The 26,434-nt window shown below is 40.8% G+C and overlaps 1 protein-coding gene across 1 annotated transcript; it reads left to right on the forward strand.

The window, feature by feature from the left end:
- Positions 1-24,805, forward strand: LOC116067094 (interferon-induced very large GTPase 1-like). Its single transcript, XM_031323415.2, has 4 exons — positions 1-348; positions 7,156-7,454; positions 15,678-15,902; positions 19,967-24,805. Exons 1-4 carry the CDS (start codon positions 260-262, stop codon positions 24,652-24,654), a joined length of 5,301 nt encoding a protein of 1,766 aa, XP_031179275.1. The 5' UTR covers positions 1-259; the 3' UTR covers positions 24,655-24,805.
- Positions 24,806-26,434: the final 1,629 nt, after the last annotated feature.

Raw genomic sequence — 26,434 nt, forward strand, 5'->3', positions numbered from 1 at the left:
ATAGTGAGTCTTTAAATGTCAGAAATCTAAGATGAGCTGGAGTTTCCTCCCAGCTGCTGCAGAGAGGAGCTGAGAGGAGCTGGAGGAAACAGCTGGGGGTGTGTGTGTGTGTGTGTGTGTGTGTGTGTGTATTCTGATGATGTGTGTCTCTTCCTGTCTCCAGAACCTTTCTGATCAGATCACAGTTTGATTTAAAGTCAGCTTCTTCATCACTCTGAAGAGGAGATCTCAACTCTCAGGAGGACCAGGAGTCCTCAAGATGGGGAGTACATGCTCAAAACTAAGAAAAAGATGGAGCGGAGATAAACCTCCTGATCTGTCTGAATCTGAACCTCTTACCATGGCAACGTGAGTATTACTTGCTAAGACACAGTTTTAAACACTGCTGGATCACATTTTACTACATGATGAGACAATCCACTACATAAGAGAGGTTGATGGCAATACTTATAAATGTTATATATTATATAAATGCTATATTGCAAAAAAGAGCCATAAGAATAATTCCTAATATAGCTCAACAGTGTGGTTCTGGAAGTAACAATCCCATTGATTGATTGATTGATTGATTGATTGATTAGATTATCAGAGATAAAGTCTAAAGACAGTCTGAGGTAGACTGACCCCGAGCTCTGAGGATGTGAAATGACGGTTTCTGCTCCGGTAGAAGACACAAATCTGTATTAAATCAACTTGGTTTTATTCACCAAGTCATGGAAAAATACTACACTACCCACAATCCCAAGCCTAACAGCGGCGTCTCTGATTGGTCCAACTCGGGGTTACCAGGGAAATGTTTATCGTACGGCTACAGTCATCAGTCTTGTTCCTATAACTTTTTTACCGCATGGCATCTGGGAGCAGTAACGCTGCCTCTAACCCTTCATTACACAAAGACTGGCTCTGGGTGGCAGCCAACGGAAACTTTCACATTCCTCCTCCTCACCTCCCTGTTTTTTTTCCCCCTCCATTCTTGTACTATTCTTCTATTCAGTTCTGTAAGATCATTTTATTTTTGAATAAAACTCATTTTTGTATCACTTCCCCATTATTCCACAACATACATACAATTACAAAAATGTCCCATATGTATTCTTAATGGAATTTGATAGGAAACTTTGATTTGTTGACATAAATTAAATAAGGAACATATCTTATTGCGGACCACTACACTGTAAGAAAATTCAAGGTAGTTTAACTTGGAAATGCAAGTTGACCTGCTGCCTTGAGAATCGAAGTTCACTCAACTTGAAGACTGCCTTTGTTTCAACTTAGAAATTAAAGTTAATGAGGTTGATGTAACTACAGAGTTCTAGTCTTGTTAAAGTCATTCTTTTAGTTGATTTAACTTTTTATTACTTGGTTTAACTTCATACTTTAAGTTAAAACAAATAATTTATTTTCTTTAATAATGCAAGAAACCTTCCTTGCCTGGTATAACAGACATACTTTCCGACTTTATTACAACTCACAGTTCCAAGTTAAAACAACATAACCACATTTATAGCGGAGATAGCGTGGGTGTTTGGGTGCAGCCGCCCCAGGGCCCCGTGTGAAATAGGGGCCCCTCTAAAGTCGCTGATCTTGCGTCACTTGACATAAAAGGGCCGCTAGCGAAGTGGCACGTCGCAGCTTAATGGCTGAAGGAAGCCTATTACTGCTCAAAGTCTAATGCTGCAATACTCCAGCTCTTATCAAACTAACAGTCACTTAACTCATGGTTACAAATGTAAACCAGCACAACAATGACAGTTACCAGGCAACAAAACACTACATTCTCAGCAGACACATTTAATAAACGGAATTCATAAAGTTTGTATTTGTATTTGTATTTCGAACAAACTGCAAACTTTTCAGCAAATTTTAACACAACTCTATTTACCGCCTTGCATCATGGGAATTGACCAGCCAATGAACCAATTGCATCTGACTGCAGTACGTAGATCGGGGTTGGGCTAAATGTGGGCGGAGCTAAACGTTTGACTTTTGAAAAGTACTTTCCATTTCAATTTGAGAAGAGTGAAATGCCAAATTCACAGTTCACAAGTCGTTGACAGGTTCTCCCTCCGCCGGGGGCACTAGTGCTTTCTTGTCTGCCACAACACATGTTATTAGGGCCCGAGCGCCGACAGCGGCGAAGGCCCTATTGAAACTGAAGGAATTATTATTCTTTTTCCCGGCAAATGAATTGGCTTTTTGAGGGGCTTAACATATTCAAAAACTCACCAAATTTGGCGGTCGCATCAAGTCTGGTGAAAATTTATGTATTTTAAGGGTTTCGGGAATAGGCGCCCAAAAATGGCTCGCTAGCGCCCCCTACAAAGTTAAAAAAATTGAGCCCCTGCAGTGCGTTTAATGTAGATTCACGAAATTTGGTACACATGTGTATCAAGTCAGGACGCACACAAAACGTCATTGGAGCCATATCCTAAACCCAACAGGAAGTCCGCCATTTCGAATTGAAAGTTCGAAATTAGTGCGATTTTGGCCATTTCCACGTCGTACTTTAACGAACTCCTCCTAGAGATTTCATCCGATCAACTTCAAATTCGGTCTGTGCCATCTTAAGAAGTTAAAGATGAAAAGTTGTTAAAAGAAAAACTTTTCGTCATAGGGCATGGCTGTGGCAGGGCGGCCATTTTGTGCGTTTCGCCGCCGAAACAGGAAGTGGGTGTAACTCAAGTGTGCGTTGTCCGATTGGCTCGAAACTTTTCAGGATTCATAAGAGTCCAACCCTGAGGACAAATAAAGGCCGATATTTACTTAAAGTCATAGCGCCCCCTAGTGGCAACAGGAAGTAGGCCTAAAATTCAAGGTGCTATACTTTAACGAACTCCTCCTAGAGATTTCATCCGATGGACTTCAAACTTGGTCTCTATCATCCCAACACCTTAAAGATGAAAAGTTATTAAAAGAAAAACTTTTCGTCTGACGGTGTGGGCGTGGCGTGGCGGCCATTTTGAGTGTTTAGCGATGAACAAAGAAGTTGTTGTAACTTGAGTGTACGTTGTCGTATCTGCCCGAAAATTCTCACGATTGACAAGGGTCCAGGCCTGAGGACACCTACAGGCCATATTTGACTTTTGGTCATAGCGCCCCCCGCTGGCAACAGGAAATGCACCTTATATGACAAACATCATCTGATTTACATGAAACTTATGATAATATAATATAATATGATATAACCACGCCCACTTACTCAGGCCACGCCCCTTTCATAACATTTGAACCGTTTAAGGTAGAGTCTTGTGTGAGGTGTCATTGAACTCAGCAGAGAGTTTGTTTTTGATTGGTGATAGTTTGGCCCGCCCCCTATGCTTAAGCCACGCCCCCTTTCATAACATTTGAACCGTTTAAGGTAGACCCTTGTGTGAGGTGTCATTGAACTCAGCAGAGAGTTGCTTCTTCATTGGTGATGGTTTGGCCCGCCCCCTATGCGGAAGCCCCGCCCTCTTTCACAGCTAATAAACTGTATGGCGTAGAGTCTTGTGTGAGGTGTCATTGAACTCAGCAGAGAGTTGCTTCTTCATTGGTGATGGTTTGGCCCGCCCCCTATGCTTAAGCCACGCCCCCTTTCATGAATGCTGATCCATCTAAGTTAGAGTCTTGTGTGAGGTGTCATTGAACTCAGCAGAGAGTTGCTTCTTCATTAGTGATGATTAGGCCCGCCCCCTATGCTTAAGTCACGCCCCCTTTCATAACATTTGAACGATTTAATGTTGACCATTGTGTGATGTATCAATGAACTCAGCAGAGAGTTCGTTCTTCATTGGTGATGGTTTTGCCCGCCCCCTATGTTTAAACCACGCCCCCTTTCATAAATGCTGACCCATCTAAGGTAGAGTCTTGTGTGAGGTATCATTGAACTCAGCAGGGAGTTCCCCTTTCATTGGTGACGATTTGCGGTGTCTGAGTGCCGCGCAAATGACGGTCGCAAGGAGCGGCGACCACCGGTAACCCCGTCGCGCGCAGAGGAGCGAGGGCCCGTCCATCGCTGCTTGCAGCTTTAATATTTTAGTTGAAATTTGAATAGGCTACATCACTTATCTGCGGTGTATAATTAATTTATAACTTACATACCCAAGTTCAATCAACACATACATATCTGACAAAAAAATTTAAATAGTCGACCCAATGAATAAATGCAAGTTTAACTTTCAAAAACTCATAAAGTTGAGTTCAAAATCCACAACTTGTATAAGCTTGTTCAGTTAAAAGTAAGAAATAAGTGGACATAACTAAATGGGTCTGTACTTTTTTACAGTTTACCCTCTAGGTCACTATTTCATCTACAATACTTATTACAACTGTTGTGACACATGTTAGTTTTATGTACTTTTCACGTCAGAAACATCATGTGCACATATATTATTTTGTCAAGATGTGGTTAGAAAGATGTTGGAATATAATAGTTAAATGTTAAAAATCATTCAGATCGTTTACCCAAGGACAGGGGTCTGTAGTTTATAATTACTTTCTAATTTATCAAATCTATAATTTATCAAATCTGCAAATATGTTTAATATATAACAGTCTTCATGGAGTGCTGCTCGGTTGTCTGTAGAAAGTGTCTCTCTGGTGCTCTTTATGTCTAATATCTTTCTATGACATTTCTCTTGTGTTGTTCTTTTACATAATAAGATTATAGAGGTGTAAAAATAGGCTACTTTATGTCAAATAATTCCAAGGGACATGAGGGGGGGCTCTATCTTGTAAGGGGTCCTTGGGCTGAAAAAAGATGAGAACCTCTGCAGTAGAGGGCTGTGTATCAACAAAGGGCACTCAAGCGGGGCCATGTATTGCATTTCTCTAGAGTTGTTGTCGGTAATGAAGAGTATGCAAGTTTATGCACCGATCCAAACCATGTCATTTAGGCCCTTAAGAAACCTACCTACCTAAGTAGTGAAGTTCTTTTCCGTTATGACTGGATGTTAAAATAGATAGTAAAATAAAGTTCTATGGCATTCAATCTCTTTATGTAGTGTTCATGTTTTACGGTTCTACCTGAGCCACAATGATAGCAAGCATATCACATCCATAGCTACAGGGTTAGTATAAATATAGTATATACATATAGTAGTATATATTAGTAGTATACATATATATAATTACAGCTCGGGTTGTAAGGGCATTTGAATATGAGACCCCACCTCTTCTCTGTTCGGCGTCCTATTTTCACCTGAAAAGGTCCAAACAGTCCACACCGGTAGAGTGTAATGGCGGTCTACAGAGATGAAGGCGTGCAGAGGGCAAGTCCACCATGAATGATCCTAAGGGCTTAGCTCTAACGTCCACTCAGAGGCATCGCAGGAGATGCATCATGGGTTACATCAGGCTGGTCCATGTGAGCAGGAATGTAGCAGTGGGGCAGGCTTATCACTGGCAGGGTGGAGAGTTTGGTTACCCAGGCATCCCAAGCTGTCAGGAGCTCCTCAGGAAGGAGCAGATTATCCCATTCTCTTGGCTTTCCCACAGGTGTAGAAGAGTACTTTGGCTCTTGTGGTGAAGTGAAGAAGGAGACCCACAGGGTCATAGTGACTAGCCAGCACCAGATAAACATTGCTGATGTAATGCTCCACAGGCAGTTCTACTGAGCATCTGATACTGTGGTGGAGGAGAGTGCTCGCTCCCATCATGTTTGCAGGGATGTGTGTATGCTCGTCCCACCAACAGAGAAGTCTGCATCACCAATCGTTAACTTTATTACACTCCAAAAATAGGCGGGGTGTTTCTATGCCTCCACTGAAGAAAACTCTGAGACCTGCTCATATTATAGACTGATTGAATTCTTTGTTGGAGGATATTTGATCATATTTAAGAAGCTTTTAAAACTAGGGCTGTCAATCGATTAAAAAATGTAATCGAATTAATTACATACTCTGTCATTAATTAATCAAAATTAATCGCATACATAATTAACGGTGCCTGAACCGATACTTTTTAAGAAAGTAAAAAAACAAAACAAAACAAAGGGTACTAAACAACAGTTGGTGACATTAAAGAACGGCTTGTTTATTGCTAAGGCCATATGGTCAAAATTAAATGATTTAATAATAATGTATAACAATAACAATAACTTATTTCACTAGTAAATTGCTGTTGAATGACAAAAACAACCACCAGATGGGAAAAGGACATTTACAATAACTTCAAATGCACCACAAAGCTGTAGTTTACCGGTTTCATTGAACGCACCGTCTGTGTTGTTTTTCCGACGGCAGCTCGGCAGCTGCAGATTATTACATCCTGCTGTTGAGTCACAGTCCTCTACAGTAAAACACAGTCAAACTTTACACTGTTCAGAGTTAGCTGTCAGCATTGTAACCATGTTTAATCCAGCTACTAGCTAGCGGTAGGCTAACGTTAGCTGCTGTCAAGTATAGTGTTAACTAGCTAGCGGTAGGCTAATGTTAGCTGCTGTTGAGTATAGTGTTAACTAGCTAGTGGTAGGCTAACGTTAGCTGCTGTTGAGTATAGTGTTAACTAGCTAGCGGGAGGCTAACGTTAGCTGCTGTTGAGTATAGTGTTAACTAGCTAGCGGTAGGCTAACGTTAGCTGCTGTTGAGTATAGTGTTAACTAGCTAGCGATAGGCTAACGTTAGCTGCTGTTGAGTATAGTGTTAACTAGCTAGCGGTAGGCTAACGTTAGCTGCTGTTGAGTATAGTGTTAACTAGCTAGCGGTAGGCTAACGTTAGCTGCTGTTGAGTATAGTGTTAACTAGCTAGCGGTAGGCTAACATTAGCTGCTGTTGAGTATAGTGTTAACTAGCGTCATGTGCAGCGGTGTTTGTGTTGCCTGTATCGTCTTCAGAGCATCAGAGAGAAGAGCAGACATATCAGTGGCTCCAGATTTCGGTAGCCAGGGTTGGCAGGAAGAAGATTTTTACAAGTAAATGTTCCAGTTAATGATCCAGGCAGCACATTCTCGTCTCCATTCATTTTACAGTCCAATGGTGGCTAGAACGGCCACAAACGTCAATATGGAATAGATTAATCTGCGTTATTTTTTTAACGTTATTTTTTCTCAGATTAATTAATCGAAATTAACGCATTATTTTGACAGCCCTATTTAAAACATTTAATTATCTGTGAATACAAACTCAACTCTTCCCCCATGATAAGGTCACCATAATGTTCAGTCTTTCTGTGTTGCAGTGAAAACTTGTCAAAGACGGAGATAATGTCTGATAAAGAGGGGCTTTTGAAGACACTGGACGATTTGGCAGATGAAGAATTCAAGAAGTTCAAGTTGTTCCTCCAGCAGCCTGAAATCTTGGGAACATCCCAAGCCATCCCAAAGAACCAACTGGAAAATGCAGACAGGCTGGACACAGTCGATAAGATCATACAGACCTTCAGCCATCAGTCTGTAGAAGTGGTGAAGGAGGTTTTAAAAAAGATTAATAGGAATGATCTGGTGGAGAAATTATCAAGCATCAACACAGGAGAACAAGGTAAGATGCAGGAGGACTAACACATCAAACTGAGTGATCACACAAGTCTGCTGCATTTAAGTATGTATATATAAGTTATGTTATATGTTTGTATTGTTGATTGTTTAATGTAAACTTGCAATACAAACATTTCCCAGCAAAAGGAACAGCTACCTGGTGAATAGTTTTAAAAAAACGATCGGGACAATTCTGACCAGAATAAAACCTCAGCTTCAGAGGATGATTCTCTGATCAGTGGTGTAAGGTAGTTATGATATTATGACACACGCTAAACTAGCTACTGTATATCGTCTAGTTATATGATCAAATAGAGACTTGACATTGGACAACATTAACATGCATACTACCCAGCAATAGGGCTGGTTACTGGATTCAACCCTTTTTAGGCACTGACCGAAAAAAGGAGCGTTCAGGAGACAATATTGAAGTCACGGTATTGTATTACATTGTACTGAGATTTTCCCCCTAATTTTTAGTCTACCCTCATTGATATAAATGTGGTGGACACATGTTCAAGACATCTGCCAGAATGTCACTATACAATTCAACAGCATGACAAAAGAAAATCCCTAAAAGGACCATAAAGTTTAGTTACCACAATTCAAATGGCCAAATAAACAAACCTAACAATTTACAGTGCAGAGAGTGGCAGAAATCCTGAAGGGGATATTTGGATCCTCCACCTAAATATTGTTTACATTTATTATAAAAATATTACAAAATATTATAAAAAAACACAAAATAATTCTATATGGTAATTATGAGTACATAATAGTGATGAAAAGTCAAAATCAAAAATCAAAACAAAATATGAGTGTTTTGTGCGAGTGTATCTGCGCACATGTACGTCAGTGAGGATGCAGATAAAAAGTTGAGTAAGAATGCACCTAAAAATGTTCTTTAATTTAAGTAAGTCTTCAACGGTTTAGAAATATTTAATTCACCTAGATGTATCTTATAAACAACAAAAACATTTGAAAAATATTGATGTCATAAATAACGGCATAAGACATGAAACCTGTCATGAACATGAAGAGTCTCTATTATTGTTTATGGCTGTCGTCAATAAGTGGCATTCTGTAAATAATGACACTTTTAATGCATTGTTTGAGATGTTTGTGTTATGACTAGGGCTGTCAATCAATTAAAAAATGTAATCTAATTAATTACATACTCTGTGATTAATCTAAATTAATCGCATACATAATTTTTGCTGTGAAAGTATTTTAAATATTTCAATTCCAATGAATCAATGAATAATCAGCATTAGTGACATCAAAGTTAAAAAACTTTTTATTATTATTTTTTACTGTTCAAATAATGACCATAACAATCAACAATATGACCTAATATGCTGAGGAAATACTCAAAATTGCTTTAGGAATATGGTTGGGCATTGTTTGGGTTTTTTCCGATACCGGTGTTAGGTTATAGTATTTTGACCCAGAACTCAGAGACAGACACACAGACAACAGGGGAGCAGTTTAGGTGTTTATTTGAACAAACTTGGAATAAGCAGAGAGGAATGGTGCGGGTGGAGTGGCTCCAGGTGGGGGCGCAGCTGGAGGCAGGCAGACAGGAGAGTGGCTGGACAGACTGAGACTCGACTGAGGGTGTGGACAGGGTGTGGACAGAGTCCGGTCCTGACTCACACAGGTGGTTGTACGGGGAGACGAGTGACAAGGTGAGCGCCGATGAGATCTGAGTGGAGAGGCAGGCAGCGATGAGAGCGGGGCGGAGAGACGAGCAGGTGGCAGGTATCAGCAGGCGTGCAGCAGGTCCAGAGACGGGATCTGAACACAGGAGATAACATGTAAACTAAAGCACAAACACAGAGCTAGAAAGCTGAGACACTAGGAGAGGAATCGCTAGTAGGTTACTGAGCCAAGTTACCACAGGAATGGTTGTAACGGACTGGCGCTGAAGAGGTGAACAGCCCGGGTAGATAACTGTTTGGTGATTAGTGGAGATGTGCTGCAGCTGAGCTGGAAACAGAGCAGGAGAGAATGACCACACCTCTTGACCTAGATTCCCTAGGACACGCCCCTCGCCACAGCAGGTGGAGACAAAAACACAGACAACAAACACAGGGAAAAAGGGAAGAGGATAACAGGCAGGACAGGGAAACCGACACTGACCCATGACAACCGCTGCTAAAGCGATACTTTTAAAACGGTGCCGGTGCCTAAACGGTGCCTGAACCGATACTTTTTAATAAAGTAAAAAAAAAGAAGGGTAGTAAACAACAGTCGGGGATATTATTGCTAAGGCCATATGGTCAAAATTAAATGATTTAATAATAATGTAATAACTATAACAATTACTTATTTCACTAGTAAATTGCTGTTGACTGACAAAAACAACCACCAGTAAAAGGGCATTTACAATAACTTTGAATGCACCACGAGGCTGTAAGTTACCAGTTTAATTGAACGCACCGTCTGTGTTTTTCCAACAACGGCATCTGCAGATTGTTACATCCCGGTGTTGAATCCTCTACAGTGAAATACAGTCAAACTTTACACTGTTCAGCGTTAGCTGTCAGCATTTTAACCGTTTTTAATCCAGCTACTAGCTAGCGGTAGACTAACGTTAGCTGCTGTTGAGTATAGTGTTAACTAGCTAGCGGTAGGCTAATGTTAGCTGCTGTCGAGTATAGTGTTAACTAGCTAGCGGTAGGCTAACGCTAGCTGCTGTCGAGTATAGTGTTAACTAGCTAGCGGTAGGCTAACGTTAGCTGCTGTTGAGTATAGTGTTAACTAGCGTCCCGTGCAGCGATGTTTCTGTTGCCTGTAACGTCTGTTTCAGAGAATCCGAGAGAACATATCAGTGGCACCGGAATGAGACGCTGAAATCCGCGTTGCTATTCGGTCCGGTAGATACCGGTTGTTAAGGCACCGGTGCTGTATTAGCACCAGATTTCGGTACCCAACCCTATTCAGGAAGAAGATTTTTACAAGTAAATGTTCCAATCAATGATCCAGGCAGCACATTCTCGTCTCCCTCCTTCATTTTACAGTCCAATGGTGACTATAATGGCTCCGGGTCAAAGTTCAATATGGAATAGATTAATCTGCATTATTTTTTTTCGCGTTATTTTTTCTCAGATAAATTAATCAAAATGAACGCGTTATTTTGACAGCCCTAGTTTAGACTAACCTGACATTAAGCAAGACAATATAACCTGTCAGTGTCTTTGTTATGACAACTTGACATTAACCTAGACAGCAACCTGTCATAAACATGTCATACAGTAGCAGGCCTAATTATCAAACTCAGAGAAACTGTTTTAACTGGTATGTGTTAACATTACATTAAACTGTCATAAGTGTTACGTTTAATTTTCGGGATTGTTCTGGTGCAACCAGGTGTCCGTCCCCTTCCTCTGTCTCTGTGTTGGCGTTCTAACCTCCGGCTGATTTGTGAGGACTATGGTTAACTGCTCCTCAGATCTCTGCAGGGTAAATCCAGACAGCTAGCTAGACTATCTGTCCAATCTGAGTTTTCTGTTGCACGACTAAAACTACTTTTGAATGTACACATGTTCCACCAAAACAAGTTCTTTCCTGAGACTATTTAGCAGAGGCACCGTGGCTCTGTCCGGAGCTTAGCACCACCCAAGACGATTGTGATTGGTTTAAAGGGGTGATAGAATGATTATTTAGGGTATTTCACACTGTTCCTCAAGGTCTCCTAATAGGGTATGTAACATTGGTTGGGCTGAAAATGGCCTGGTTGATATTTTATTGGCCCTTATGCATCCCTGTGTTTTGGCCCTATTTGTAAAAAGAGCTTTCTCCCAAATATGGTATGCTCATGAATATTTAGATGAGCTGCGTGCTGATTGGTTGAGCGAATCCCCATACACACACACATTGGTGACGAGACAGCAGGTCTCATATTTCAGACACTGCAATGTTATTGTAACAAATTCACTTCTGAGACTTTTTTATGCAAGAAATCAACTATATAAAGCTCAAATATGGGCCGTTTTACGAAAATTGATGGCTAATTGCAAATTTGGTAAGACGTGTCGGAGTTCAGGAGCTCCACACAGTCTGACGAGAAAGCAGCAGCCTGCTGGACTCCATACCCAGGGCAAAGTCGCCGTTTCTGGATTAGCTAGCTACTGCACTACCGGGGCTCGGTGCTGGCTGGGCGGCTGCCAGAATAACTATAATATATTTACAGTTCGAATTTCTTCACGCCACTTATATCACAGCTACCCCAAGGTCTTACAAAGCTCACAGTTGTGTCCGATTTCAATTTAAGGCATTTTTGTGAACGTGAGGGGTCTCGTTAGCTGCTAGTGTCCTTTCAATGCTATGGGTAAAGATCGCGGCTAGCTAGCTACACTTTCGGCATAACTAGAGTATATTTACACTTTGAATTTCATCATGGCATGTATATCACAGCTACCCTAATGGTAGGTTTCCACACAGCGAAACACCACACAAATTTCGGCCAGCGAAAGTTTGCCTCGGGGGCGTGGTTGCGAAAACAACATGCAAGACCGCAACAGAACACCGGCTGCTAGGCAGCTAGCAGAGAGGGTTGAAGCTAGGTAGCATATGTAGCTAGCAGGTAGCTGAAAAGTTTGAGTGTTTAAACTAACATATACAGTGGTCTATTTAGTGGTGTATGTGCCCTGACTAAGTTCGTGTGTCATATAAATCACAATTTGTGTTGATACAAGTACCAATGTTCGTGTAGAAACATTTCAATCACATACAAATTTTCATGATACAGCAATGATAACCTCCAGCATCTTTGTCAGACTTTATTTGTAACTCCCGCCTCCAAACACAAACACGCGGACCTGATTGGTTCTCGAGTGGTCCTCATTTCAATAAAGTTAAACTTTCGTCAACTTTATTTCGCTCCCCTCTGCGATTCGCTCTCATCTCACCCAATCAGGACGAATTTCGTCTCCATTCAACCTCAATGAGAGCGAAGCGAACTTTCGCTGTGTGGAACCCTACCGTAAGGTCTTACAAAGCTTAGCTAACACTTTTGTCCGATTTCAATTTAAGGCTTTTTTGTGAATTTCAGAGGTCTAGTAGGAGGCTAGCTAGGGGTCCAAGCCCGAGTCACAGGCGTAACAAGCTCGCTGACGGCGCTCTCACTCACACACACTGGCCATTTAGCAGGAAGAGGGGAGGGAGATTATCGAGCTGCAGGCCCTGGAGCTCTGTCAGGGCAGTGACGTTTGGTAGTCCAATAACCCAGAAACTGTGACTTTGCGAGTATGGAGCACAGCGGGCTGCCAGCCGTGACAGAGCTCCATCTAGCTCACAGCAGGCCGGGGTCTTTGAAGGAGGACAGGCCGGGCGACGAGGCAGCACTGGCCGCTAAACTCTGACACATAGTCGGACAAAATTTGCAATTAGCCATTCATTTTCATAAAACGGCCCATATCTGACCTCTACATAGTTGATTTCTCGCATGAATTTAGTGATGAAATAGCAGACAACAATGTATTCAATTTCTGAGATCTGCGCGACCTATTCAGAAGACTACCTGATCTCAGATCAGTGGTGTAGCCTATGTAAATGTTGGGGCGTGACAACGTTAGAGACTAGAGCCAAATAAGGAGGAGCCACCGAGTGACATTTGCCCGTTTTCAGAGGCAGTTTCAAATTGTGAGATTTGCAGAGGAAAGAGGTGTCAATGGGATTTTGAGGTTCTATGTATGTCCTATTTACCCTCCAAACTGTCCTTATTCAGCTATGACAAGGGAAAATAGATTTGCATTCTATCACCCTTTAATGTTTAATCACCAAAAGTTACTTCCCTGAACAGATTAGAGAACAGCTCTGGTTTTAAATGCAGGGAGGACTACCCCCCCCCCCCCCTGCTGTTTAATGTTGAGTAAAGCAGCTCCCTCCCTCTATATCACAAACTGAAGTCAGATCATGTTGTACACAAATAGCTTTATACTTCTTTAGTTTTTTGTGTAAGTTTTATGTTTTTTGTGCTTTACAGTCAATACTGAGGCCTGTACTACTAATCCAGATCAACATGTCCTGGATTTCTTTCAGTTATCCGGCTTCACCTAACCTAACAACCACGGTCCCACATAAGCTGTATCACGACGGTGGTTATCAACTAGTTCAGTCATCCCAGGGTTTCCCAATCCAGTGGCACGCGTTCACATAAAAGAGGCGGGGTTTGCACACCACGACCAATCACAAACATCTACCAGAGCCGCATATTTTATTTTATATTTTAAGAAGAGCAAACTATAATTCTACATAAATATGAAGAACACAAACACGGTTTTACAGGCAAAATGCAGGAAGGAAAGCTGGCAAAAAAAGCCGACGCTGTTATGCGTAAATCACAACGCCTATCAGTATCACTTCCAGTGGTGTAGTCTACGTGATAGTAAGCTCCAGCATTTCTATATCCCCACTTAAAAATGCCCAATGACACGTAACAACATACTTTCCATTATATTATTGATAAATTTTGAATTGTCATCTGTGTTTTTTTTTTGCTTTTTAACATCTTTGGGCTGAATAAAGGTATTTTTTAAACCGTAAATTGGTACATAAAAGTGTATCGGAATGCAGGAAATGAAGTCGTTGATGCTTAAAACTTCCCTGGGGGAGGACACCCAGACCCCCCACTATGATATGCCCCCCTCCTCCCCCAAAGGCAGATTCTGGCCAATATACAGTACAGTACACCCACTATAATAGCCTACATTAGACTACACTGGTCACTTCCCCATCAGTCAGGCACAAGATCTGACCATAATTACATTTTTGCTTTCCATGAACTGTCGTTGCTTTAGCCTTTTATTTCAGTTATAACCCCAGCAGTGGTAAGCTGTGAGAGAAAATAAAAAAATATCAAAACATAATTCTAACCGATGTGCGTATTGGCAACACACGGCTCAAGAAGCCAACAAATAGCCTATATGTAATTCCCTCTGCTTCAAATCTATATCTTTCATAAAGATACCCATCAGGGAATGTTAACGGGGTTGTAGGTCTCTAAATGTTTTAACTTTTATGAGCGCACCCCTCTCTCCCCGTCTCTCCCCCTCTCTCTCTGCACACCGAGCTCTGAGCTCCGCCTGGTCTTCTAAGAACGGTGACGCCGTTATCAATCAAGTATTGATTGGTCAGTAAGCGATGCTTTAACAACTAATCCACCGTCGTGGTACAGAAAACCCTGGGTTGAACCTGAAGTTACCTCGTTAACGCCAAATCCTGCTTCGTAGTACAGGCCTCTGGTCTGTAAAATATTCTGATGTTACTGTGATGTTGACAAAAGTAAACTGGTTGTAGGACAGTAAAAAGTGTTGTCTGAATGATCTTTTGACCCATAACCTAAACACATGTTAATGTGTGTATTTCTTACATTGTGTATTCAGACTAAAGAGGTGGTATATTGTATATTGTGGGCATTAGGTGATTATATATGTGGCTTTGTCTTTTAACCACACCTCTTTAACTTGGCAGTCAAACAGCACTTTTAAAGTGCCCATATTATGAAAAAATCACTTTTTCTGGGATTTGGGGTGTTATGTTGTGTCTCTGGTGCTTCCACACACATACAAACTTTGAAATAAATCCATCCATGCTGTTTAGAGTGAGATACAGTTTCTGAATGTGTCCTGCCTTCAGTCTCTGGGTGAGCTGTTCAAAATCGGCACGGCTTGTGACGTCACAAGCCGAAACGAGCAGGCTAACCGCAACCATTAGCTCGTAGCGTTAGCATGCTAACGCTAATGCTAACGCTAGCATGCTACCTCGTTCTCAATAGCAAAGCACTGCTACAACACACACAAGTTCACCATAATCTACAAAAGAACTACTTCCATGTGCGCCCTCATTTAGAAGTCTCCCAGCTAATCCTGCCTTGCAACTGACTGAAGTTGTAGAAACAGCCTTTCTTTTACTGTCTATGGAGCTAGCTAGCTGACATGAGCTACATCTGAGCTACTGGGCATGTGCAGTGCAATCAAAGATAGTACAGAAGAAGAAGAAGAAAAGAGGTCTCACTCTGTAGCTAAAACAGAGACCAGCTGAAAAGAGGATCTGCAGCAGTGAGAGAGAGCGGTGCAGTACAACAAAAATATGGTGTTTTTTGAAAATTAAACCATGTAAACCTATTCTGGTACAACCTTAAAATACAATTATGAACCTGAAAATGAGCATAATATGGCTGCTTTAAATATAAACATGACGGAACATTATATTGTTCCTACAGAGCCCAGCCATGTCAGCAGTGAGTCCCTGTCTCTGCGTTGGGACACCCCTGCTGGTGAAGTGGAGAGTTCCATTGTGACTTGTTCCAGTGAGGGAGACATTGTGAAAGAGCTGACAACAGACACAAACAACCTGACTCTCAACAACCTGAATCCAGGAGAGTCTAACTCTCTCCAGGTTTCTGCACAACCAAAAATCAAGCCAACTGAAACATCTGTCCACACAAGTAAGTCAAATAAAATCATAATTGCAATTAAAAATAAATTGAAGAATGAATTTTCAAAATAAAGTCACAGCTGGTTATGCAGTGCAACGAGTGTTAATTTCGTTGACGAAGACTATGATGAAAAATATTCATCAACGAACCTTTTTCATAGACAAAACTAAAAACTAAATAAAAAGTCAGATATGATGACGAATAGTCAACAAATAAAAATGAGACGAAAATGTTAGGAAGGGACGAATGGAGAAGAGATCCAATCAGAACTACTCTTTTTTGTGGGACAAGTTGGGAAGAAATCCAATCAGAGCGAATCTTTGACTGTAGGTTGATTTATGCGGAAGCAGCAGAGCCATTTTAAAAAGCCGCGGCAAATGCAGGCGCAACCATAGATATATATGAAGGCTTTATATATATATATGGGCGCAACAGCTAAACAAACGCAGCAGCAGTTACACAGGAGGACGGGTTTGCAGAACTTTGTACAGTTTCGAGGATGGTAAGGTTGTTTACATTATACTTAGTTGTGTTTAGTTACACAGATTTGGCTGATTTCAGTTGACTTTGCTCGTTAGCAACATGCTAACGTTCTGCAGTGCACCCGGTCCGAGGGCAATGACATGTCTGATGAACAACAGAAATGTCAGAGCTAGGTCTAGGACCAACCGTTATATCTGTGTCTGTATTGCATATGCAAACCTTAATACCATTCCATAACAGACTGATGGATACTTCCAATGACCAAAAATTCTGGCAAAACATTTAGTCAACTAAATCCACTGTAGATTTAGTTGACTAAAATCTGCTAATATTTGGTCTACTAAAACTAGACTAAGACTAAAAGACTTAAAGGACAATTCCGGTGCAAAACGAACCTAGGGGTTATTAACTGATGTGTACCCACTCTGTCTCTCTCTGGGACATGTTTTCATGCTAATCCAATGAGTTTGGAGCTTTAACGGGGCTACCGCGGACTGCTGGTTAGCTTGAAATGCTAGTATTCGCGGCATCGGGACACTCAAATTAAATCGCTATTTAATACCACTAAAACGGCTCGAAATATCACCACACTTTAACGTTAGCATAATTAGGGTCCCTAAATGTGAACCAAAGCGTTGACAACGTTGTAAGTGTACAGATAGTTTATTAAAAAGATAGATTATAAAGACAGTCACGTTCATGTTTACTTGCGGGAGCCATCTTGGAAACCATGGAATTGGATTCTCCATAGACAGTATGGGAATTCCACGTTGCACGGGGTTCGACCTGTCATGAACATGAAGAGTCTCTATTATTGTTTATGGCTGTCGTCAATAAGTGGCATTCTGTAAATAATGACACTTTTAATGCATTGTTTGAGATGTTTGTGTTATGACTAGGGCTGTCAATCGATTAAAAAATGTAATCTAATTAATTACATACTCTGTGATTAATTAATCTAAATTAATCGCATACATTATTCTTGCTGTGAAAGTATTTTAAATATTTAAATTCAACTGAATCGATGAATAATCAGCATTAGTGACATCAAAGTTATAAAACTCTTTTTATTATTATTTTTTACTGTTCAAATAATGGCCATAACAATCAACAATATGACCTAATATGCTGAGGAAATAAATTCAAAATTGCTTTAGGAATAGGGTTGGGCATCGTTTGGGTTTTTTTCCACTAAAAACTAAAACGATACTTTTAAAACGGTGCCGGTGCCTAAACGGTGCCTGAACCGATACTTATAGTGTAGAGTAGGTCTAGACCACACTCTGTAATTTACAAGGACCCAACAATTCCAGTGATTCCCCCAATAGCATGCATGAATGAGTAAGTGCGACAGTGGCAAGGAAAAACTCCCTTTTAGGAAGAAACCTCGGACAGACCCAGGCTCTTGGTATGCGGTGTCTGACGGTGCCGGTTGGGGGTATGATGAACATTGGCAATAATACTCACAATAAAGATAATGACTAGAAGTAATAGTTGTAATAGTTCATGGTGTCGTAGAGCACAGCGTTGGCTGGACATTGCAAGTCGAAGCCGGGCATTGCAGAGCGTAGCAGGGTGTAATAGGGCACAGCAGGGCGTAGGGCAGGACCACGGCGACAGCTGCCACCATGATGTTGGTGCCATCATGATCCGAGATGATGATGCTGGGCGGAAAAAGAACATAAGGACTCCGGGGAATAAGCTCCCCAGAGCTATGTTAGTAACAAGCATTTCTTGGACATGAATACACACAGGAGGAGAGAGAAGCTCAGTGTGTCCAAGGAGGTACCCCGGTAGTCTAGAACTATAACCGCATAACTAAGAGCTGCAGAGAAGGGGAGATAGAGAGGCTGTGTTCCGTGATTGTGGCTACACACCTTCCCCCGCCGGTCTTGGCTAACGCTGCAACTCCTCATACCCTAAATATAGTAAGCTTTCTATGAAGAGAAGCAGAGATAGGGTGGGGGTGCATCATGACTGTGGCTACACACCTTCCCCAGATCACGTTAGCTTTAGACTACTTGTGGCTAAAGTAACCACTAACTGTAGTTAGCTGCCATTAGCTAGATAGCTTGGTTAGCTTGGTTAGCTGTACAGCTGATTCAGACCCGAGGTGCAAGAAGATAAACTTTGAAAGAAAACCATTTTAGTACTGTATTATCTGTCGTAAATCTGGCATCCTCCGTAAGTCAAGTTGTGTTTGTTCCCGTCCAGCCGTGTTTACTGAGAGCTTTGATAACTGTAACGGCGAGCAACTTTACTCTTAACTTGCCTTTCTCTGCCTCTAATTTGCCTACCCTGGTACTTCTACACTAACCAATCTCACTCCTAATGCCTAAACCTAACCAATCCAACCAATGGAGGCAACAAGTACTAGCCAATCAGAGGCTAGGGAGAGACTTGTCGCATTGCAGATATTGATTAGCGTTTAAAGTAGCTGATAGCGTTGAATGTGAGTTACGTTTATCCATCATGCTAGCTGTTTAGCTGACTCTGCCGTGACTGGGAGCTTTCAGTGAACACAGCCAGAGTCCCTGGACTGGTTCCAAAAACAGAGTCTGATACTGAGAGGGAGTTTTACAACAGGGAAAACAGTACCGAGATGGTTTTCTTTTTGTTTTGGCTCCTTGCACCCTGGGCTCAGCTAATTGGAAAGCTTTACAGCTAACTAGCTGACAGCAGCTAACTACAGTTAGTGGTTACCTTAACAACAAGTAGCCTAAAGCTAAAAAACTCTATCTAGAATAACATACTATAAAATAACATAAAAATATAAGTAAAAGTTAAGTAATAAAATGTATAAATAAGATTGATATATGAATAAAAGCTAAACTTATATAAATAGGAGCTAACCATAAGTGAACAAGTTGTGTTATAGCAATGTTATCTGCCCAAAACTCCATAAATCCCCTTGGTACTGTATTCACTCTTGTCAAACTGGTCTTAGAACTTTTATGACATTTTTCTTGACACAATTATAATGGTCTCATGACAGCCAATGTAAAAACCAACAACTTATGACAGTTCAATGTAATGTTAAAACATAAAGCTAAATAGTTTGATAAACAGGCCTGCTATGAGATATGTAGGTTGACATTAACCCAGTTGTTATAACAGAGATTTCTGTATTTCTTAACGTCAAGTTGTCATAACACAAACATCTCAAACAATGTAAACTTCACATTTAAAGTGTAAATTTATCAAATGACACTTAATAACAACAGCCACAAACATTCATAAAGACTCCTTCATGGTTATGACCGTGTCATGTCAGTATTGTGGAAACTCCTTCAAATAAAGTGTTACCCAAAATGTTTCTGGAAGAGCATTATTTGTTGACAGCAGTAGGAACAGTACTTGCCCAAACTGCAATATGAAAGATAAATTAGAATCTAATGAAATTTGAATGAACACCACTCCAAACAACATAACATTGTGAAGGTTGGTAGAGTGCAAGGCTGCTGACTACATTTGTTTAGGTGTACCTGATACACTGTTAACTGAGTATATGTTAAAATGAAGTTTGATTGATGCTATGGAATATTGAAATAAGCACTGATGGGATTATTATTTAATTTTCATGTCTACAGAGACACACCTAGGAGGCCTATTGGAGGATCTGGGGTTGGACCCACACTACAAAGAGAAGCTATCCCTGAGCACAATACTTCAGATTGATGAGAAGACCATTACTGATGAACCTGCTAAGTGTAATTCAGATCTTCCATGGCATTTTCTGAAGAAACTGATGATGGTTAATGTGACAGCTAGGAATGTGAAATGTACATCAGTATGTGAGTCCAACTCTGATGATCCATCAGGGAATACAGAGTTTGATCTTGATAATCTGGTCAACAGTCTAAATTCAGGTGACATGCTAAACCCTCTTGACATGATCACTGCTCTCTTTCTGTGTTCTGATGGTTTTGTACGGCAGGAAATGGCCCTCAAAATGTCCATGTGTCAGTTTTCTGTCCCTCTGTTGCTTCCTAATTGTGACACAAATCAGTGCACACTCATGCTTTGGGCCATGAGAGATATTGTTAAAAAGTACAGACCTCAGTCTCTTTTACAATCCAAGGGCTTCATTGAACAAAGAATTGTTCTCTCTGAACTTCCGATGATATCTTTTGTGAGACTGGGTGAAAGCTCAATGTCCAAGTCAGAGATCCTCAATGAGCTTCTGAGTAATCCCCAGCAATACCATGATTTTTTTGTTCATCATAATATGGAGTGTGGTGACAGTCCAAGGAAAATATCCGATGGACTGGCTGAAATAACCTGGTACCTTCCATGTGGGAACAGAAACATGGATGTTTTCAGTGAGCCAGTGGCTGTAGCTAACCTTCGTGGGGACATTGCTTTGTTTGAAAAACAATTTTCTTTTTTGTGTCAGACATCTGCAGCAGTTTTTGTGTTCTGTGACACTTTGGACTCTGAATGTAAACTACTTACCAACCAAGACCACAAGGCACAGATCTTCTTGGTGGGTAACCATCAAAGCAAGCATTTCAATGTGAATGCTCTAAAGAAGTTAGCAACCAAGTTGGGCTTAACTACCAGCAACATCCTTTTGAAGGGTAAAGGCATCAATGATGCAGACTTTGTCAAAATCCTGCAGAAAAAAGTCAGCAATGTTGTTGAGAACTCAAAGATGAAGATGGGAATTGAGCAGATGGCTGACATCGCCCATGAACTGGGAATCTGGGTTGATGAAGACTCTCCAGAGTGCCAGGCTGGAAAGAAAAATGCAGATGTGATCACTGCAGAAATTCAAAATATCCTTAAATACAAAGAAGCTCAGCTACCCTTGCAAGGCCAAATATGGAAGGAACTGACTTGCTTAGAGAAGGAAGAATTCCGGCTTCGAAAAGTTGGATCTGAGGAGACAGAAAAATACAAAAGTGATCTTCAGGTACAGAAAACAGAACTTAGGAGAAAACAGAACTCTTATGACATGTCAAATGCAATGACATGTTTCATCAGCGCAATATCAAGCCCAGGGATAGAGAGGAGCTATTTCCTGAAATGGATGCGAATGAACCTCGATAATGTGTCCCGAGAAAAACTGTCTGGTCTCAGGGAGCAGTACAAAGAAAAATGCAAAAGTTCTAAGAACAAAGAGGAGATCAAAGACATTGACAGACAACTTTCCAACAGCTCACTGGGGACTGAACACTTCTTCCGTGAAATGGGTCAGATCTATGAAGCTTCACTTTCCCTTCCAGAAACAGACCGATCACATCAACAATTACAGCATCTGCCCAAACTTTGTGCAGAATTGTTACTTAATGGATTCCCTCTTGAGCTTGTAGATGGAGATGCATCCAACATACCTCTCCGATGGGTGAGTGACGTTCTCTCTCAGCTCAATGACTTGGTGCCTCCAGAGAGCAAGATCCTGGTAGTCACAGTCCTTGGAGTTCAGAGCACAGGAAAGTCCACTCTCCTCAACACCATGTTTGGAGTGCAGTTTGCAGTCAGCAGCGGCCGATGCACTCGAGGTGCCTTTATGTTGCTCATCAGAATCAATGAAGATGTTAAAAAAGAACTCAACTGTAACTTCATGGTGATCATTGACACTGAGGGCTTGAAGTCACCAGAGCTTGCACAACTGGACAATAGCCATGAGCACGACAATGAGCTTGCAACACTTGTTGTGGGGCTGAGTGATATCACCATTATCAATATTGCAATGGAGAATTCAACAGAAATGAAGGACATCCTACAAATAGTTGTGCATGCCTTCCTCAGAATGAAAGAGGTTGGCAAAAAGCCCAAATGTCAGTTTGTTCACCAGAATGTGTCAGATGTTTCAGCCCATGAGAAGAACTCACGAGACAGGGAACTGCTCTTGCAACAGTTAAATGAGATGACCCAGGCAGCAGCCAAAATGGAAAAGAAAGAGGAGAACAAGAGCTTCACTGATGTGATGGAGTACAGTCCAGACACTGGGAACTGGTACATTCCTGGACTGTGGAATGGAAACCCACCAATGGCACCAGTAAATGCAGGGTACAGTGAAGCTGTATATGAGCTCAAGAAGAAAATAATCCATATTTTGGGAAGTGGTGAGTCATCTGCTAATGATATCTTGGAGTTTACCGAGTGGATGAAAAGCCTGTGGAATGCAGTAAAGCATGAAAACTTCATCTTCAGCTTCAGAAACAGCCTGGTGGCTGATGCATACATGAAGCTGTGCACAGAATTCAACAAATGGGAATGGGAATTCAAAAAAGAAATGTACACATGGGTGACAAAATCTGAAACAAGAATTTCCAACTACGGTACAGTTGCTGTGAAATCTGAGGCATCTGACATGAGAGAACTTCTCACACGTTTGAAAAGTGAAGCTTGCACAGAGCTGTCTAAATGGGAGACAAAACTCCTTGACAACCTGACACAGTACTTCAAGAAAACAGAGGGTCATGTCTATCTAGTTGAACAATACAGAGAGGACTTTGCAAACAGTGCAAAGAGCCTTAGACAAGAAATGGAGCGCTCTGTATTTAATCAGCTCACAGCAGCATCTGACATCAGACAGGGAATGACAGAACTTGATAGAATCAAGGAGAACCACACAAAAGAATTAGAGGGGAGAGTAAATGGACTGATTGAACAATGTCGGGAGAAAGAAGTCCAGATGACAGACAAACAGCTTGACAAAGAGTTTGATAGGATGTGGAATCAAATGGTAAATGAACTATCCTTTCCTGAACAAAAGGCCACAAATGTCATCACAAGTGTGTCCCACCACCTGAGACAAAATCTAGCACGTAAGGGGAGTCATGTTTGTGAATTATTAAGTGAAAAAAAGCTGAAAGATTGTGGACTGGAGCCTTTTACATACACAGCGGCAGGATGGTACGAGCAGGCTAAACACACATTCAGCAAGATGTTCAACTTTAAAGATCACGTGATGGCTTTGAAAAACCTAGCTGATCATATCATAAAGGACTGCACACAGTTTGTGACTGAAAAATTGAAAAAAAAGAACAATTACCATGAGACTTACATCCAGGAGATCATACACATGATTGATGAGAAGCTGCAAAACAATCAGGATGTTAAGATAGAGAGAGATAACGAGTTTGAAGTTTCTCTGAAACAGCACATCTGTGGATTTGCAGCCAGAGAGTTTCAGAGAATGCATGAAGATTTCATACAAATGAATGATCCCTACAGATGTCTGAATCAAAACAAAGAAAAGTTTCGAGCTGATTTTAAAGATGTGTTCCATGACCGAGACCAGTGCCAGAAGAAGGCAGAAGAATTCACAAACCTCTGCTTAAAGCCTGCAGTCGAAGACTTTGTCAACCGCTCCTTGGGTCCTGATATCATTGGTGAAATGTTGACAAGCCAGCAGTTCAGCACACGCATGTTCTTCCAGTATTCAGTTTTACTGGATTTGCTCTCAAAGGATGACTTTGAAAACTATCAGAGCTATATTTGCTCATATGAGAAGTATGTGAAGAAATGGATACTCGATCAAATAGTGGAACGCTTCTCAAATCAGTCTACGTTGTTTAAGTTTGAGGATCAACATCTCCAGTCAAGTGTCAGAAGCATAAATAATGCCATCAACAAAGCTAAAACAGAAAAGAGTGGCGACTTGAAGACATTCGTTAAAAATGTCTGTCAGGAACTTGGTGATAAACTGGTCATTTCCCAGGATGCTTTTGGTGCTTTCATGATCCTGAACAATGCAGACCAGGAACAGTTTGCTCACTGGCTCACAGAGTGTGTGAAGGACATGGCGAACGCTCTTGGAGAAAAGTTTAAACACACTAACATCCGAATGAAACTAGAAAAACTTCATGTTAATCCTCAGAATGAGCTTTTCACCAAACTGATTGGATGTGGTCATCAGTGTCCGTTCTGCAAAGCGCCTTGTGAGGCAGGAGGAAAATCCCACACTGAGCACTGGACTTCACTACATCGGCCAGAGGGTCTGGGTAAATCCCGGTGGGATGAGACAAAAAAACTTGCCACTGACGTATGCTCTTCCTCTGTGGTCAGTGACATCAGTTTTCGCTGCAATGCTACAAATGATGAATACCACCCTTACAAGAGTTACAGAGATGTTTTCCCAGACTGGAGAATCGCTCCAGATGCAAGTCTTCAGGCATCAAACTTCTGGAAATATGTACTGACAAAGTTCAACAAGCAGTTTGCTGAAGCATATGAAGCAGAGCCTGCTGATATTCCTCTAATGTGGGAAAAGATTACTCTTAAACAAGCAGAAGCCAGCATCAAAGAGTCATTTAACATCAAGTAAGAGACTTCATGCTTTGAGATTACAGAGGTGAACGTCCTCCTCACATGGATATTTAGATCTTCTGAAAAGGCTGAAGATATTGTCAGTACACAGAGATTTTACCACTAAGGCTTACAAGAGGAAAATATAAGAAAATCACTGAAATCAGTGCTCACCTTTTCATGTTTAATAAATGATAATCTGCTTTTTGGTGAATAGATAGAGTTTGTTGATCAAAATTTCGAAATGTTTTTGTTTTCAATTAAGTATCTGGTTCCAAATATAAAAATGTTTTATCTCTTTTATTCTGAATTCAGAATGTTTGTTTTTTGGTTCTGTAACGTATCAAATGACCCATATTTACAAATGTAATCCCCTTTTATATGTTAAATGTGTAATTACTGGAAACAGTGTCTCTGTGGTGTTATGACATGAACAGATTAGAGAACAGCTCTGGTTTTAAGAGCCCTAAGGGATCGTCCACGATACGGTACCGTACGAAACGGCACCTCTGATTAATATTTAGATAATTTGATAACGGTTTAATTTAGCCACTTACCGATTTTTGCTGCTAAAAGCTAACGAGTTAGCCATCACGGGGGTGTCCTTGGTGTCTTTGTAGCCTTTCCAGAAGGTTTTCTATCCAGCCTGGAAGTTGTGCCTCTTTTCGGAGTTGTTCAGCAATAAATCCAAACGCTTATATCAAAGATTTATCCACTTGATGTCCATAATTTATAAATTTTCCATCATTTTTGCCGCTAGCTCGATGCTAGCTGCCATTTTGAATATCCCATGATGCTTTGCGAGATTGTGTTGACATCTTTCAACCAATGGGAAGGCAGGTCCGTCATACAAAGAGTCTATCGAGAGGAAAGATAGATCGCTCCAGCGAATCCGAGCGAGAACGAAGACTATAGAGTGTAAAGATAGATCACTCCAGTCTATTACCGTTCTACAGAGAAGATTGTTTTGAGATTTGGCAAAATTTGGGCCTTTTTTGAAGAAATGTAAATATATAAATAGTTTGTCCTTTTAAATGAGTTATAATGTTCAATATGTTTATTTTTGCACTGCATGACTCCAAATATATAGAAGAACTGTTTTAGAACATTGCTGTGTGTGTGATTTGTCTTCGTTATACCATTTTATTTAATAGACTTAGTCCTTGCCTCACTAGAAACATATATTCACATAATTACATAAGAAATAGAGTATACACTTGAAAATTAAAGTTATGAATATGTTGTTGAAACATTGAATGTGAATCAGTCTAATAAAGTTGAGGTCAAACCCAATCAAACTTGTGATGTTTAGTATTTGATATCAAACATTGTTGATATCAATAATTGGAGGACGTAGAGACAGAAACTCACCACCTTTTGGTCATGTTTCCTGTCATGTTTCAGTTGGACCTCAAGACATGATCAGCCAATCAGAAAACACTCCTATTATTATTATTATAAATCCAGAAGATAATCAGTTTGGGAGTCTGATAACTGATGATGTGAAACTAAGTTTATTATCCAATCAGAAAGAGGATCTGAACATTTTTTATTTGGGGACTCCTTTTGTCTCAGTGAGTTTCTCTGGTTCTATTTAGTATTTTATTGGTTGTTATGCTGATTATGTTTCATAGTTTTAAACTGGGTTGTTATTAAAAAGTGTCCTAAAGTCAATAAAGTTTAGATTTGAAGGAGAAGATCAACCAGCAGTGATGTTTCCTGTTGACCAGCAGGTGGTGAAAGAAACTAACTGGAGCTGAAACAGCCACTGGAGCTGGAAATTATACATCCTTTATAGT

Source organism: Sander lucioperca, chromosome 14 (genome assembly GCF_008315115.2).
Source record: "Sander lucioperca isolate FBNREF2018 chromosome 14, SLUC_FBN_1.2, whole genome shotgun sequence".
Lineage (NCBI taxonomy): Eukaryota > Metazoa > Chordata > Actinopteri > Perciformes > Percidae > Sander > Sander lucioperca.